Source organism: Pithys albifrons, chromosome 6, assembly GCF_047495875.1.
Source record: "Pithys albifrons albifrons isolate INPA30051 chromosome 6, PitAlb_v1, whole genome shotgun sequence".
NCBI classification, from domain to species: Eukaryota; Metazoa; Chordata; class Aves; order Passeriformes; family Thamnophilidae; genus Pithys; species Pithys albifrons.
Window position 1 is genome coordinate 26,543,224 of NC_092463.1, and position 15,512 is coordinate 26,558,735.

Below are 15,512 nucleotides of genomic sequence, written 5' to 3' on the forward strand. Positions count from 1 at the left end.
ATGTCACAGTTCTATCAACTCATGCATTTTTCATGGATACCAACCAGTGCTAAAATAATGCTGTGCTGACAATACAAGCATGAAAAAAGCAGCTAATTTCCCAAACATCATGATACTGGCTTAAAAATAATGAGTTTTACAAAAATTTGAAACTCAAAAGCTTTTCTTTCTCTTCTAACTTGTAAGCCTTTTAGGTTTGCATATTACAGCATTTCTCTCAAACTTGAGATTTAAGAACGTAATTATTTTTAAGGAGACCTGCTGTCCAATTTAATTGCATCTGCTAAAGAGCTAGAGCTTAAAACAAAGCTGTGTTGCAAAATCTCAGTGTAATCATAAGAGATGGCAACACTAAATGTCATAACTATAGGATAGGGTAGAGTTTTCATGCAAACTGGACTAAAAAAATACCAGATGTTGGATACAAGTGCATTAATTCAAGTAGCATTTGTGCCCTTTGATAGAAAAAAATTAAAAACTGAAAGCAAAGCCAGCTGGTAAATGAAAACAAACGGGTAGGACTCAGGAGTTAACCTATTTAGTAGTTTAGGCTTTGCAAACTTAACTAGAGGATGTGATCATTAACATTTCTCGGAGCTTTTGTTTTAAACCTGAACACTTTTAAAACAAAGTAACTTATGGATTGTATGTAAACATTCTTTTAGGTTTTAGTCACATATGCTGCAGCACTGCTGATCGCTGCCTGCAGAAGTAAAGAAAACAAACCATGCACAGGTGCAGGAAAGTGCCGGACCTTTATTTGCAGGAATGGCATTTTAAGTTGTTAAGTTAAATTATTTAGATATCAGCCCTCAGATATTATTCACCTCAATAGTTCTAGGGACTTTCTACAATTATTCTGAAGATTTTTCATATGAGCACTGTGTTTTTTGATGATGAACTATAATGGATGTAGCCTCGCTGTGGTTTTTATGTCTTCAAGCTGGCTGACACTCTTAAGAACACAAATTAATATTCCAGTGTTAATTACCAATGGCACTGTAATTGCATTAATGTAAAAAAAGTGCTGAAAAATTAATACACTAGTAAAACAATTTAGTGACATTTTCAGTGAAATAGAAAAAAATCTAAGCAATGCTAAGGGGCCAACGTACAACCCTTATGCTCATCTTAATTCTATACAACCTCCCCTTCTGCAATACACCCGTACGCGCTGATAGCACTCTATGGTTCAGGGGCTGTAACCGAGAGAGGCACGTCCCCGGCATCGCCCTGTCAAGCGCTGCGGATCAGCCGAAGGGCTCAGCCCTGCGGGGACGTGCCGGGACCCCGCTCGCAGGGCAGGTACGGAGGGCAGGGCGCGGATCGCGGCGGGCCGAGCGCCGGGCGGCTCCCCGGGGCTGGTGGTCTCTCAGCTGCTCGGCGGCGCCTCAGCGACGGCTGCCAGCGCCGGTGGCAGGAGGAGCGGGCGGGCGGCGCCGCACGCTCGGCCGGGAGCGCCGAGCCTGAGCCTGAGCCCGAGCCCGAGCCCGAGCCCGAGCCCGAGCCTGTGCCTGTGCCGCCCGCAGCTCGGCCCGGCCCGGCAGCAACGCGCGGAAAGAGCCGCCGTCCCCTGCGCGGGCAGCCGTGCTGGGCCCACCCCCCGCACCGGAGGTCTCCGGCTGATAATTCAAAAATGGAGGATGCGCCTTCTCAGCCATTAATTAATAATGTAGCTCGCTGTCTTCCTGTGTGACACACGCTGGAAGGCACCGAGCGGCCAATAAAGATGTAGGGGAGAGCAGGGGAAGGCTCCTCCCCGCAGCTCTTCCTGATTGAGGGCTTGAAGAAGTAGATCAAAAACTTCCCAGGAGCCGGAGGGGGGGCTGAGGACAGGGGAGAAGCGCGGCGAGGGGACCGCGCTCCGCAGCGGCCGAGCAGCGAGTGCAGCCGGCGGCCGCACCAGGTGGGCAGGGGGGGCCGGGGCCGCGCAGCCCCCGCCGGAGAGGCCCGAGGCCGCGCTGCCCCCGCGCTGTCCGGCGGCGGCCAAGCCCGGCGGGCGCTGGGCCGGGGCAGGGCGCGGGGCGGGAAGGGCGAGGACCCTTGTTAGGCAACCACCCGGCAGGAAAGGAAGGAGGGCCGTAAGTGGTCGGCGCTGCCCCTCCCGGGTATTTGCTTTGCGGGGAGGGGGAGGAGGAGGAAGCAGGGACGGCAGGGGAGTGGAAGTTGGTGTCCGGCCCGGTGTGTGTGGGTCAGAGGCGGGGAACGGGTGACCCCGGGGCAGGGGAGCCGCGGCAGACAAAGCGCGGCCGGGGTATCCCCGAGCGGAGCACGTTGCGCGACTGGGGCGGGGGTTGCCGCCTCCGCCCGCCGCTCGGCGTCATGGCCCCATTGTGAGGCGGGCGGAGGCGGAGGAAGGTGCCGCCGTTGGTCCGCGCGCAGTCCCAGGCAGGCAACGGCGTGTCGGGCACACAAAAGGCTCCGCCGAGCCGCCGCTCCGCTCGCTCCTGACCCGGCTCCCCCGGGAGGAGGGACACGCCGGGCCCGCTCCCTCCTCCCCGGGCCGGTGGGCGCCGCCGCCTCGCTTACTCCCTGCCTCCGTGTTTTGTTTTTTATTTTTATTTTATTTTTCTTCCCTATCCCCTGAAGCTGATCCTGGGGCAGCAAGGGAGCCGGGAGCGGGGCGATGCCGCTGCTGCACCGAAAGCCCTTCGTGAGGGTGAAGCCCCCCGCCGACCTCCGGCCGGACGAGCGCGTTTTCTACTGCAGGGTCACTAACGAGATCTTCAGGAACTACGAGTAAGCGACAGCCCCGTGTCGGTGTCCGCGTCCCTGTGTCCGCCCTGCGCACTCCCTCCCTCCCCGCTCCGGCGGCCGCGGGCAGTTCGAGCCCCAACGACTCTGACACCTGGGCGGGCGGGAGGGAGGGAGGGAAGGGGATTCCCCGGAACGCCGCGGGGAGCCCTGATGGGGGGGGTGTGAGGGGGACCGGCTGGCGCCGAGCCCGTGCCCTCCCGAGCCGTGTCGGGGGAGAGGGCGGATCACTCGCCCGGGGCAGGGGGAATCCCTGTCCCTCCTCGGCGGGGGCACCCCGCAGCCCCCTTCGCCCGCGGGGAACAAGGGAGGCAGCCGGCTCCTTCCTCCCCTCCCGTCGCTCCTTCTGCGGTGTCGCCCCAGCCCCCGCCGGGGAAGTGAAAGTTGCGCGTGTCGAGGCGGCGGGCGGTAACGAAGAGCGTCTGCCGGGCCCGGGCTCTGCCCCCGCCCGCCCCCGTCGGAGCCGCGTGTCGGACGGCGCTAGGCCGCCCCACGGAAGGGGCCGCGCCGGGCCCGCACCCGGGCGGCGCAGCTGGGCCGCCCCCCCGCCCGGCATGTGCCGGTCGCCCTATTGTTGTGGTGACGGCGGGGCGGGGGGCGCCGCTGCCCTGCCCGCTGGGCTCCCCGCCGGCTCCCGCGGCGCTTAACCCCTTGCTGCCGGCCCCGCCGCGCCGCCCCGGGCCGCGCTCGCCCCGCCTCCGCGGGAGCCGCCGGTGACGCGGTTGGAAATGGCTGGCGGGCCTGGCCCGCGGGCGGCGCGGGGGTCGCTGCACCTGCCGGCGGGACGGGGGTCCCGCAGCGCGGCGGGTCCGACCCGGCCTGAAACCCAGAGGGCACATCTAGCCCTTTAGGAGCTCTCTTTCTAGCGAGGCTTTTATCGCTCTTCCCGTTCCTCTTCCCGCACCCCCCCCCCCCCTTTTTTTTTGCCCTTTTCCGTGTGTAAAAAGATCAATGGAAATGGTCAAGTTCCCGTTAACGGTTGAAGGCAGATGGCACGGGGAGTCCCGAACTTGCTGCCGTTCACTTCACCGCTTGTAAGAACAATGGACAGAAAATATTTAGCAAGATGTTTTTCAAAAACTGATAAATTACGTGTTTTCATCCCCGGTCTGATCCAGCACCATCCCCACCTACAAAAAGGCCCCTGCATTCAAACTCTGTTGTTTTTTTTTAAGATGTGCAGACTAACAAGATTAAATCTGAAATGCTTTCTACTTGCAGTGTATGAAATTAAAGCACACCTAAATCTTTTTCATGTTTAGGCTTGTTTTTCTTCTCAAATACACTTCACTTAATAAAATTTTAAAGAAGCTGGATTGGGTAACTTTGAAGGACTACACACTCTAGGGGAGAAGAGGGCTGTTGAATATGTTGTTGGGAATTTTCTAAGGAGCATTGTCATTATAGAGCATACAAGATCTAACAAGGAAGAGCTGACAGCCTCCTGTTTCTTCAGGAATTAAGTCCCCCTCCCCCAGCTTGTGATACTTTGAAAGCTACTTTTTGGGCTACAATTATTATTATCACATAATTAGGTGACTCTCATCTGTTTGCTGACACTGCACTGAAATGTGTTTCAGGTATATGTAGTTTTACTAAAATTTCAGCATGAAAAGTATCCTTTAAAAGTGTCTTTCTGCTCTTAAAGGGTTTGGTGAATATTTTAAGTATTCTGATAGGCTTATTTATACTGCAAAGGTGTTGTCACTCAGAAGTATGAAAGACCAAATTCCTTATTTAACCAAAATTCATGAATTAAGGTGTAAATTTAGACATGTTCACACAGGCAATCCCTAGAGATGTCAGTAGGTGGTTAGCTCAGAGGTCAGGCCTTGGAATATTGTATTTGGGAAAACTGCAGAAAACTGTGCTATGCCTGTGTTCTGTATGGCTGGGGTGGAGTGGGTTTTTTGGAGGTGTTTTTTTTTTGGTGGTCTGCTTTTGGGGTGGGGGTTTTTAAAATTATTTTATGAGTTTTTTCTTAGGTTGGGTAAAATTGGTACTTTGGTTTGAAAAGTGTGGTATTTTTACTTAGCAAAGAGTTCCAGCGCAGATGAGTAGAAAGTTTAGGTTAGTATTAGTTGTTTGTGGCATAATCTGCTGAAGAACCTGGGGTCATCTTTCAGAAAATTTTAAAGATGCTAATCCTCATCTCTGCTAGTTGCAGATAACTACTGATAGCTAATGTCTTCTGAAAACATTTCCTATTTCTTTGCCTAAGCAAGGCAATTATGTTAATAGGGATAGGGAGGGCCGACTTCTTAAAAATTGTATTAGCCGTTTTATGAAAGAAAACCATTGTCTAAATTGGGCTACTCTGGATCTACTTTTTGAGGGGAAAATTTGGAAATTACAGAGTCTGACTAGGTCAGGTGGGGACTGTATGGTAACCTGGATTCACCCCTTTGATCAACTATATGAATGCTTTTAATTAGTACAAACAGTTAAGACTCAAGTTGTTTTCTTGGGTTTTTTTGTTGGATCGTTTGGGATTTGTTTACAGAGCACAAACTTACTGTTGAAAAGCTTCTTTCATGCCCATGTCAGCTTCAGTAGAGATGAATAGAAATCATACATTAGTGTTACTCTTCTCCATATAAGAAATTATTATGTTAATGTGAGAAGAATTTGGCAAGACAAGTATTTTGCAAAGTGACTTTCCCGTTAAGAATGTATTTCCTTTTTAATCTGAAATACAATCACGTAATTTTGTAACCCTTTCAAAGCAGGGGAGCAGTGAAGCAGCAGTGTTCAGTTTTAGCTATCATCAGTAAGAGCAGCTGGGGGAACTGTGATGTTCTTTGTGCTTGGTTGTATTCCTGGTCAGAGGGACAGATCTGGAGACAGACCAGCAATGAGTGTCTGAAGCCACAGTAGGAACAGCAAGTATAGAGCTGCACCAGATGTGTGGAATGCAGGAGAAGCACATTAACCCAGTGAGATGTTACCACCAGCCTTTGGCACCTTGTCTGTGAAAGTTGATACCTGATACAGATGTGTGGAGAAAGCTACTATTGAAGTGTAGGAAGTCTTGCTTGTGAAGACAGTTTGAAAAAGAAAACAATGGGTAGTATAGATACAGTGGTAGGAATGTTCCTCATTCTAGAACATGGGAGGGCAAGGAAGAGCAGTTTTGCATCTTCAAAACTTATTGAAACTTCTTTACAGATTGGCCTGTGGAGTTCTTGGTTACAGTCAAAAAGAGATCTGTTTAAAAGGCTTTTTAAGAGTACTTACTTATATTAGGTGGATTTTTCTGTTTTCTTGAAAAGAAACTCCTAACTTTAACTATATTCCTTAATGCATAATTAATCTGTAAATGTTAAGGAATAAATGCAATTCCCCCCCGTGTTTGTTTCGTAAATTGTTTGTAATACATAGTCTTGACTACTTCCCGAGATGAAGAGTATAAGAAAACTCTGAGATCTAGAATGGCAGAGTCGATCTTCTGTGATTACTGTCATATGATAGATACAGTAAATTACTTGTTTTTAATATATGCTAAGAAAGTGAATGAGAGTAAATGTGTTGAAGCACGCTAAAAATATAGTAGATCTTGAACTCAATGGGAATACTTGGTTAGTTGAAGCAAAAGACATCTGTAGTTTCTACGATGGATTTTTATATCCATTGCAAGTGCAATCAGCACAGACATTGCAAGTAATTTATTTCCAGCTTCTATTAATGAACTGCCTCCTATCAAATACCTACTGAGTAGCAGTGTTAAACTACTACTCAATGATTTGCTGATAATTTTACAGTTTGCCTTACCTTGCATGGAAAACTAACTAATGGAAATGAGAAGAGACATCCAGCTGAGAAGTCAGCATTAATTACTACTACAAAGACTCTTAGCAGTTCGTCCCTGCTCCCTGATAGTTGAGCTGATGGGGCCATCACCAGGGTGCTTGACACCTCATGGGCAGATGTGACTGTGCAAGTGAACTTTGTGGATGTGTTTTGTATGAACTTCTTGCTCCATGTTATCAAGAGTCAGAGATGTTGATTCAGAAAGGAAGCCCCAAAGACCAAAATACCCTGGATAAAGATGTAGGTAAGGTTTCAGATGTGAGGTAGCAGCAGATGCTCTTGCTGTTGTGAATTGAAGGTAAAAGTAGAATATGATCAAGGCCATTATTACTCTTCAAGTAAAGAGAAAAGGTATCATTGCTGCTGCCATTCTCTTGGTTTGGTAGCTGTTGTGTCTGCTCTTTGTCAATCATTTTGTGATAACTGACATCCACTGGTGAGAGACAGACACAGAAGGAGTACTGCCAATAACATCTTACTGCTATATGGGATTTTTTCTCCCTCTCTCAAACCAAGTTAATTTTGATGTGCTAAAGGTAGTGATAGCTAAAGACAAATAATGCTTTCAAAATTAAATATAATTTCTTTTCACACTGCTTCTTTTCTTCCCTGTAAATTCACAGGGGAAATATCCACACAAAACAAAAGAGGAAATGAGGGAGAATGAAACTAGATACACAAACTGCTCTTATATGCAAATGGAACATATTTTCTTCAGATATGTTTCAGTTAAAGTAATCTTAGCATTTTGCACTTGTAATAATCATGGATTAAACACTTTTAGAGGGAGGTCTGTTGTTGGAGTGTTTTTGTTTGCTTTTTATTTGGTTGGGGTTTTTTAGGTTTTTTCCTCCTGTAAGTTCAGTGCTGTTGCTTTAAATAGCATGACTGCCTGGTGTTCCTTCACAAAGAATAACAGCAGCTCTTAAAGGGACACTGTCAGTGTCAACCTCTGTCCCTCCCTCTCTGATATCTGCCTTTTTTTTTGTTTTAACGTTTAGTTCCACAATTTTTGAAAATTATATTCTGGTACATTTCTTAATTACTCCTTAGGGTGTTTTTCCTGACTAAAGATAATAATCAAGAACCTCTGTGGTGAGACACAAAAATATAAGTAGAGACATACAGCTCCATGAAGATTTGAGTAACTGTTATTTTATCCATTGAATATCCATCCATAAAAATTACTGTCAGTCTAACCCTGCATTGCAATGTAGAGAAGAGACCTGAAGAGATCATGTTTTATATATCAGATCACCTCACAAAGGACACCAAAGCCACCAAGCAGATTTTTGTCTAACCTGTTCTTTAAAGTATTTTAGTAACTATAATACACGATAAAGATGCACAAAGAATGACTGACAGACATCTGTTCTTCGTATACTGAAGAATAATTTATCTTATTCTCTCTCCTTTGTTCTTTTCTTGTTTAGAGTAACCAAGCCCAAATTTTCCACATACTGTCAAATATATTAAGTGGATGCAGGTGATATAAAAATCTGAATTTTTGTAGGTATTAAAATATTATTCAAATAGTGTATCTCTTCTGTCCTTTTCCCCTTCTCACAGCTGATGGTCTTCCTAAAGCATCTCTCACTCAGAGGAATCATGGGCTCATACAGAAGGGATTATCTGAGCGAAGACCCTTCATTGTCCTCAATCTGGAATTTCCATTTTCATTTACAAAATGTTATGGTTCATCTGTCCATCTGCAGTGAACACTGACTGTCATCTGTATCAGTGCCACTGATGAACATTTGCCAGCTTGAGTTTACAGGGAGAGTGCAAGAAAAAATCAGTGTGAACTGTCCAACTCTCTAACCCTCTTACTAAAAATGCTTTGAACAGTTCTATCCTTTTAAAAATGGGAACACTTTCTGGTTTGGTTTTTTTTTTTTTTAAAGGAATGAAACTTCAGTATAGGTATCTCATGTAGCATACAGTTTTCTGAAAGGACTGTGTGTCTGCTTCAAAATAGCTGTGTTATACTGATGGGAGACAAAACAATCCTCAGTTTGTCATGTGTGTTCAGTACTTAGCAGTCCTAGTCTGTTAAGAGTTGTAAAGTGAGGCAAGTAGAAGCATTGTCTGAACTGGGGCATATGGAAAGATTGCTCCGCTGTTTGATCACTGGTTCAGAGTATATCTATGTGTTTTAACATGGTTTTGTGAATAGCTGCATCATCTGTTTAATCTAGAAAGTGTTTTAACAAACAACTGTTGTTCTGATACCTGTCAAAAATGGATAGATACTAACTAATGAAAGTTCTTCTTTCTTGATTCCAGTGTAATACATAGCAAGCAAGCAATAACAACAATGTAATTTTAGCATTAATTGGAGATACATGGAAGGAGGAGAATTAATATTTACTAATGGAACAAGGGAGGAAAAAAATGGCTCAGTACTTTTTCTAAGAGCTATACAAACACTGAAGGAATAAAAACTATTTAGAGAACTACTTGACATTAATTTTTTACCTTTCCTGTCTTTTCATTTGTGAGTTAGGCACTCAAAATCTGAAACTTATTCAAGTTGTAACATGTTTCTGTGATCTTGAAGTTATTTCATGTTTGTACAGTTATAGACGCTCCTCTTGCAAATATTTATGAAAAGGGGGGGTGCTGGTATGATATGACACCTATTAAACTCAGTGTCACTATTATTATTATTATGCGTAAGGCTTCTTATACCTGAATATTTGTTTGCAGCATTTCTAGGTCTTGATGCTGTTACTGCAGTCTGTAGTGAGAGGAGACTATTTTGCAACAGTAACTTACCGTGCTATAGCTGAAATTGGCAAATAACCCTTGACTGTCTACAATTTGCTTTTGCGTTTCAGGCTTGTAAAAGATATTTGCAATTTGTTGCTGTATTAACTGTTAGCAAGTTCAAAATGTCAGGTAGAACTCAACTGTTTCTTTCTTTCTGCCCCCTCCTACCTTTCTTCCTTTTTAGTGATTTTTTTGAACGCACCATTCTGTGCAACAGCCTTGTGTGGAGCTGTGCTGTCACAGGTAAACCAGGACTCACATATCAGGAAGCACTGGAGTCGGAGAGGAAAGCCAGACATAATCTTCAAAGTTTTCCAGAGGCACTCGTCATTCCAGTTCTCTACTTGGCCACCCTTACCCATCGCACCCGACTTCATGAGATCTGTGATGAAATCTTTGCTTATGTCAAAGATCGGTATTTTGTTGGTGAAACAGTGGAAGTAGTTAGAAATAATGGTGCAAGGTAAGTATATTTAAAAATAAATACTCATTTCTTTCCGTTTAATGTGGGTGGGTTTTGTGTGTGCCGTTTAAACCAAAACCAAGGGTAGTAAACTCCATCAAACACACTCAGAGTGAGGTGTGATACTCAGGCCAGCAATGCTATTTCCACTCTTCCCTGCCTTGATTAAGAGCAGTGTTGTGTTTCTGTGCTTGGTATCTCTTTGCTGAGCTTTGAAGCAGTTGTGGAATAGGACAGTGCAGGTCTTCACTGCATGTTTTTTGGTCTGTGTGGTGGATTTGCAAAGAAATGTCAGTTCTTTGGTGTGAGAAAGGTGAGTTGTTTGTAGAATGTGATTTAATGAGAAACTAAGGCAAGCTATGAACTTAAAAAAAGAAAAGAACATTTTGATGAATCATTTGGAGTGAATGACCAAACTAATGAAAGCTTAAAATAATTGATAACAAGTGAGATTTTTGAGTTTTAGGTAATAGCAAATATTGTGATTGCATTCTCAGAGAAGTTGGGAATTAATTGTAAAATGTTTGTAATAGGTGATTATCTGGGATTTGTTGTGATGGGGCTTTTTTCCCACTCAGAGTTAGTGCTGTGCTTACTGTTACACTGGCATATATATTGCAAGTGTTTTTATTGTTATCTTAGAGTGATTAAAAACTTGGAAGAATTTTGAGCTTCAGATGCTTTCTTTCTCATATCACTGGTGCTTATGCTCTGTACGATAAATAAACTTGAGTTTTTCTTTAAAGTAGCTTCTGGGAGAGGTCTAGAAAAGATCCATGTTATGCCTAAATGAGTCAGTTTCACCTGACTGAGGTTTAAAATAGGAAAAACATAAAACATGCTTAAGCTGGAAATACCCACAGAATGGGTGCTAAAGCCTCTGTGGGTTCAGCTGTTGCTGGTGTGGTTTTTGTTTGTGGGGTAGTTTTGATTTTTTCAGGAGGGATGTGACAGCTTACGCTTCAGAGTAGAAGGGACTTATGTTGGTAGTTTGATATTTAGCACATAGTCTGGTGTTTGTGTCATAGTAGGTTGGTTCAAAGTGGTTGTTGGAGAACAATTATTCTCTGTGAGTTTTTGTAGCGGCTGATTCAGATATTATTTATGGAAAATTTTGAACTACACCAGGAAGAAAAGTCTGTTGATAAACTGCAGGAGACAAGTTGTAAGGAAATTTGTATGGGTATGTACATAAGGTCAGTGCTTAGTAGAAAAGCTTACCATCTTCCCTGTTCTATTCCTTTCAACCAGTGAAGCCCCAGTCTGCAAAGCCAGGACAAGAACAACTTAGCAGAGTTGATGCTTTCTGGATGGAAAACCTGTATCCAAAGTTTCTGTCTTTCTCATATTCATAATTGTCAAATGACTAGACTGAGGTTACCACGAGTATTACAGTCATTTTGCTTGGAGGATAAGGTGTTGGTTTGTTTTGTTGTTTTATTTTCTTTTTTTTAAATTTAGAAACCTGGATATTGTGAACTGTCAGTGTTTCAGGTGTTGGTTTTCATTTGCTTAATGAAATGCCTTTGTTTTCTCTCTTGGAAGATACTGTTAGTTTCCAAACTTATAGTAATAAAAGTGTTTGTTCTTCTAAAACTTCCCCCCCCCCCCCAAGAATAGCTCTTCTTTCTTCTTATTATGTTTTCAAACTATTTGCTAAAATATTCATGTGTATGCATTGTAGCTTTTCTATGCTGTTCAGCTAAAGTTGTGATATGATTCTCTCTCATTAGATAGTGCTGTCATTATTTTTACCAGCTTTGAATTCAATCTTAGTTACTCAAAGTTGTGTTGAAATACGTATTTGTGTTTATGTTCTACTTTCACTGATCAATATATTAATAGTATATAAACTACATTTCTTTAGCCTTTGGGATGGGCTTCTATCAAAAGATAGAAGCTTCAAATAAAATCTATTGCCATCAAAAATTAGCCTGCTAGACATTGTGTATTTTAAACTGTGCAAGTATGAATTGGTGCCTGGTAAAATGAAGAATGAAAAACTTGCCTTAGCTGATTGCATGCCACTAATATTCTGGACAAATGTATAGCAGAGAGCCAGTTCAGACCTTTAACACTAAATCTAGGAAACACTGCAAATAGCATGATAATGTGGACGGGAGGTATTTGTACACCTAGAGATGCATGATTAAAGCATACAAAGTGGGAGGAGGCAGTTTTTCGTCTGTTCAATTAGCACTTGACTTTGACCTGTATTTTGAAGTGCTATGTTGGGGATTAAGTGTACCAGCTCATGTTACTTGTACACCATACAGCTTTACAGCAGGGCTGTTTGCACACGTTTGTCATGTGTAGCTATGTGTTTGTGATGTTTTTCTAGCAAAATTATCACAGCCTATCTCTAGTGTTACAGCATCCCCTGAGACCAACAGAATTTGGCAGATCATGAAAATGGAGTTGTTTTGTGGTGCTGTAAACTCTTCCACTGCTGTTGTGTGTGAAGTTTTTTGCATGTGTAATATCAGCAGGAACATTTGTTTTCTGAGCTCCATGCATCATTTAATGCAAAGCCTGCAACGTAATGCATGTGTAACTAGGGGTTGCTCAAGCAATTCAAGTATTTGTATTTTTTTTAAACTGCTAACTTTTCATGTGTGATATTCTTGTAGGACAGATTGCTTTGGTGGAGTTTCCTAGATTTTGAATGATGAAAATGAGAGGGAGCCCAAACACTGGGAGGCTTAGCATTTTGGCTTAATATAAATGATTTTATCTTGAGCATATGAAGCGTACTCCATAGTACTGTAAGCAGTAACAGGTGATCTGGAAGGAAAAAGAGGTCAGGTGGTTCATTCAGGGTCTAAGTGGAAGTTGGTTTATTCAGTTGTACCAAACCTGTGTGTCCTGGTTGTGGTAGTGTCTGATGCCACATTACTGTCTTTTCTTACAGTGCTTCTGGTTTCTAGCATTTTGTTGTGCTGCTTAGTTTTGAACTTGTCTGCTTCTGGCTTGTTACTGAGCTCTGGTAGGAGGAATTTGCGGAGTTTGGGAGATACTCTGTATGGTATGTGTGGTGTCTTCAGCAGCCCTTATCAACCAGAAATAAATTGCAGAGAAACCGCCCCAGTCCTCGATGTGGCTTACTCAGGCAGTCTCTGAAAATAATGCGTGCCAATTTGGTAATCAGTTAGAAGGAACAAGGAGATAATTCTGCTTGCTCTTTAACCCTCTCAGGTTATGTATTGATTCCAAATGGCCAGCTTTCTTGGGTTTTGTGTCCAGCTTTTCTGGCCAAACTGAGTCTGACTTTTCTCCAAGTGGCAGCTGTGCTTTGCTTTAAAACACGAGGTGCTCAGATTTCCAGTTAAACTGTAGGACTTGTGTAGCAATGTTTTCCTAGTACTGCCTTCATAAAAGACAAAATCATTATTTGAAACATCGATTGGAAACATCACAGAATACATAGAGAAAAATTAATCTCAAATTACATTTGAGTTGATAAAGAATTGAAACCGGTTGACACTGTAAATATTGTTATTTAGAATGTCAAATTGTGGTTTATAGAAAGTAATTTATTGAAAAAGGCATGGAAATTATTTGAGATTTTGTTGAGGTGGAAAATTAGAGCAATATTTCATAATTGATATGTAAGATAAGAAGCTAATGCTTTAGCTCACACTTTTATTGAAGCAGAGGAAAAATGTTGATCACATTATTGAAATTGCTTCCTATATCTGCACTTTGGAACTGAAAGTTTAGGACCCATCATGTTCTTGTTGGTCTTTTGATTTTTCCAAAAGCAATGGCATCTCTTGTAGTAAACTGTCCATTTGTTACTGTCTTAGTATTGTGTTTATTATTGGTACTTAAAACTTGTGAAACTGATTTTCAGCATCTTGACATCTGAAGTCAGTTACCTGAAAGCTGGAACTATGTGGTATTGAAATCCTGCCTGAAATAATAACTTCAGTTAATGCCTCAGACACACCAAACAAAACCTACAACAGCCTAACTCACTTAGCAGTAGGATCTGTTCTTTTCTGCTTGAGGTCAGCAGCGTGCTTCTTTATTTTTATAATTATTTTAATTTGTTGAAGGAAAAACTAGATTTAAAGCATGTGTAAACAACCAATTGTGACTTATCAGTGTTCTGAGTCTGGATGCTATCACAAGAAATAATAGCCATCTTTATTAGGGTATTCAAGTGAGCAGTATGATAATTAGTTAATTAAACTATAAGCTCTTGGTCTGACTTGAGCAGTCAGGAGATATGAGGTTTTAGGTTGGACAGCTCTATCAGCTTTTCAGTTCTCCCTTAAAAATAGCTTATGAGATGATGTCTTCCCTTCCCCATAGAGGTTGGGGCACAACCAATTGCTGTCCATCCCTTAGTATGATGCTTAGTTAAAAAGTCAGCCACTTACAGACTGAAATAAGTTGCTTCAAGGTCATTGAATAAGAAGGAAGAAATTATACAGAACATGGCAGATACAAAAGGGGGGTATCTTTTCTCATTGAGTTTGACCACTAGATGACACCACTGCGATAGAATACTTGCCTAGTGTCTGTGAGCAAGCAACATCAGAATGCTTTTAAAAATGAACGGGCTTGCAGAAGTAGTAGACAAAGTTTTCTGTTAAAAAGATTGCTGCATCTGATCATACATCTGGTATAGGTTAACATCCTCTCTCTGCTTTGACTGATTTGAGGCTGACCATTGCTAGGCTACAGGAAACACAGATAATCACAGAGCAATCTTGTCTGCAAGTAAAACTTCTTTTTTAATTCATCAATTGTTTGGCTGGTGTCCCAGTGCTTTAGGACTGCTCATAGTGGATTAACGACTGCATTAGGCCAATTAAAAGATTTGCATACTGTTTTCATCTCTCTAAGTCTTAACTGGGGCACAGGAAGCATGTTGCTGATCATGCCTATAGCTGATAGGGAGTTAGGATAGTAGAAAACAATCCTGGTAAGAGTTAAAGTTATAGATAATTTCCAACTTTTTAATTCCAACTGGCGACAAGGTATTGCTCTCTCATATATCTGCATATGTGTAGTTGTCTTCTGAGCACTGGGATAAGTTAATATAAGACCAGTAGGTAGTAAGTCTCAGAGTGACTTCCATGTTTAGATTCTACTTAGTTACAGTGTGCTATTAATTCTGGCTGAGTAGTTGAGTTACAGTGAGTTAAGTTATTAATTGTAGTTGTTTTTCTAGTGGTGTGGCTTAAATGTAAGTTTCTGTGTACAAGAAGTTTTTTACTTTATTTTGGAAGGTGAATTTGAGTTCCGGTAGAAGAATCAGCATGGTGCCTGTGAGGGCAGCTTACCTATCCACAGAGCAAGTACAGATTGTGTTCTTCCAGTATAGCTGTTTGAGGATCAGTGAACTCCTGTCTTGGAAATACCATGCTTAAGGATTTCACTTTTTGCTGCCTTTATGTCCTTTATGATATAAATATATTTGTTTTGTTGACTAATAAATATATTTGTATTTGACTAGTGGAAGCTGAGATGATGATATGTGCGAAAGAACCTGCAACGCCTTTCTTATGGATTGTTGAACAGCTGTTCAACCATTGGCACTGCCAGTCTCTGTTAGCTCTCAATTTGTGCACACTCTCTATTTTTATAAATTTAAAGGTACAGGTTTTGATTTGCTCCTTTTATTATTTATTTGATTTTAATCTTTATAAGAACTGAAGGTTGGGCAGTCAAAACGATGCATGTACCTGTGCAGTCCTGTTGT

At 42.7% G+C, this 15,512-nt stretch overlaps 1 protein-coding gene across 5 annotated transcripts in view; it reads left to right on the top strand.

The window, feature by feature from the left end:
• The first annotated feature begins 1,752 nt into the window (after window positions 1-1,752).
• Window positions 1,753-15,512, top strand: part of BAZ1A (bromodomain adjacent to zinc finger domain 1A) — a 65,688-nt gene continuing 51,928 nt past the window's right edge. For 4 of the 5 annotated variants that reach the window (XM_071557940.1, XM_071557942.1, XM_071557943.1 and 1 more), the window contains exons 1-3: window positions 1,753-1,906; window positions 2,590-2,739; window positions 9,521-9,799. In XM_071557940.1, the coding sequence (XP_071414041.1) occupies window positions 2,627-2,739; window positions 9,521-9,799 (392 nt within the window). In that variant the 5' untranslated portion in view covers window positions 1,753-1,906; window positions 2,590-2,626. Of the gene's footprint in view, window positions 1,907-2,161; window positions 2,182-2,589; window positions 2,740-9,520; window positions 9,800-15,512 lie in introns of those variants that run through there. The other variant, XM_071557941.1, reaches the window with a different exon arrangement.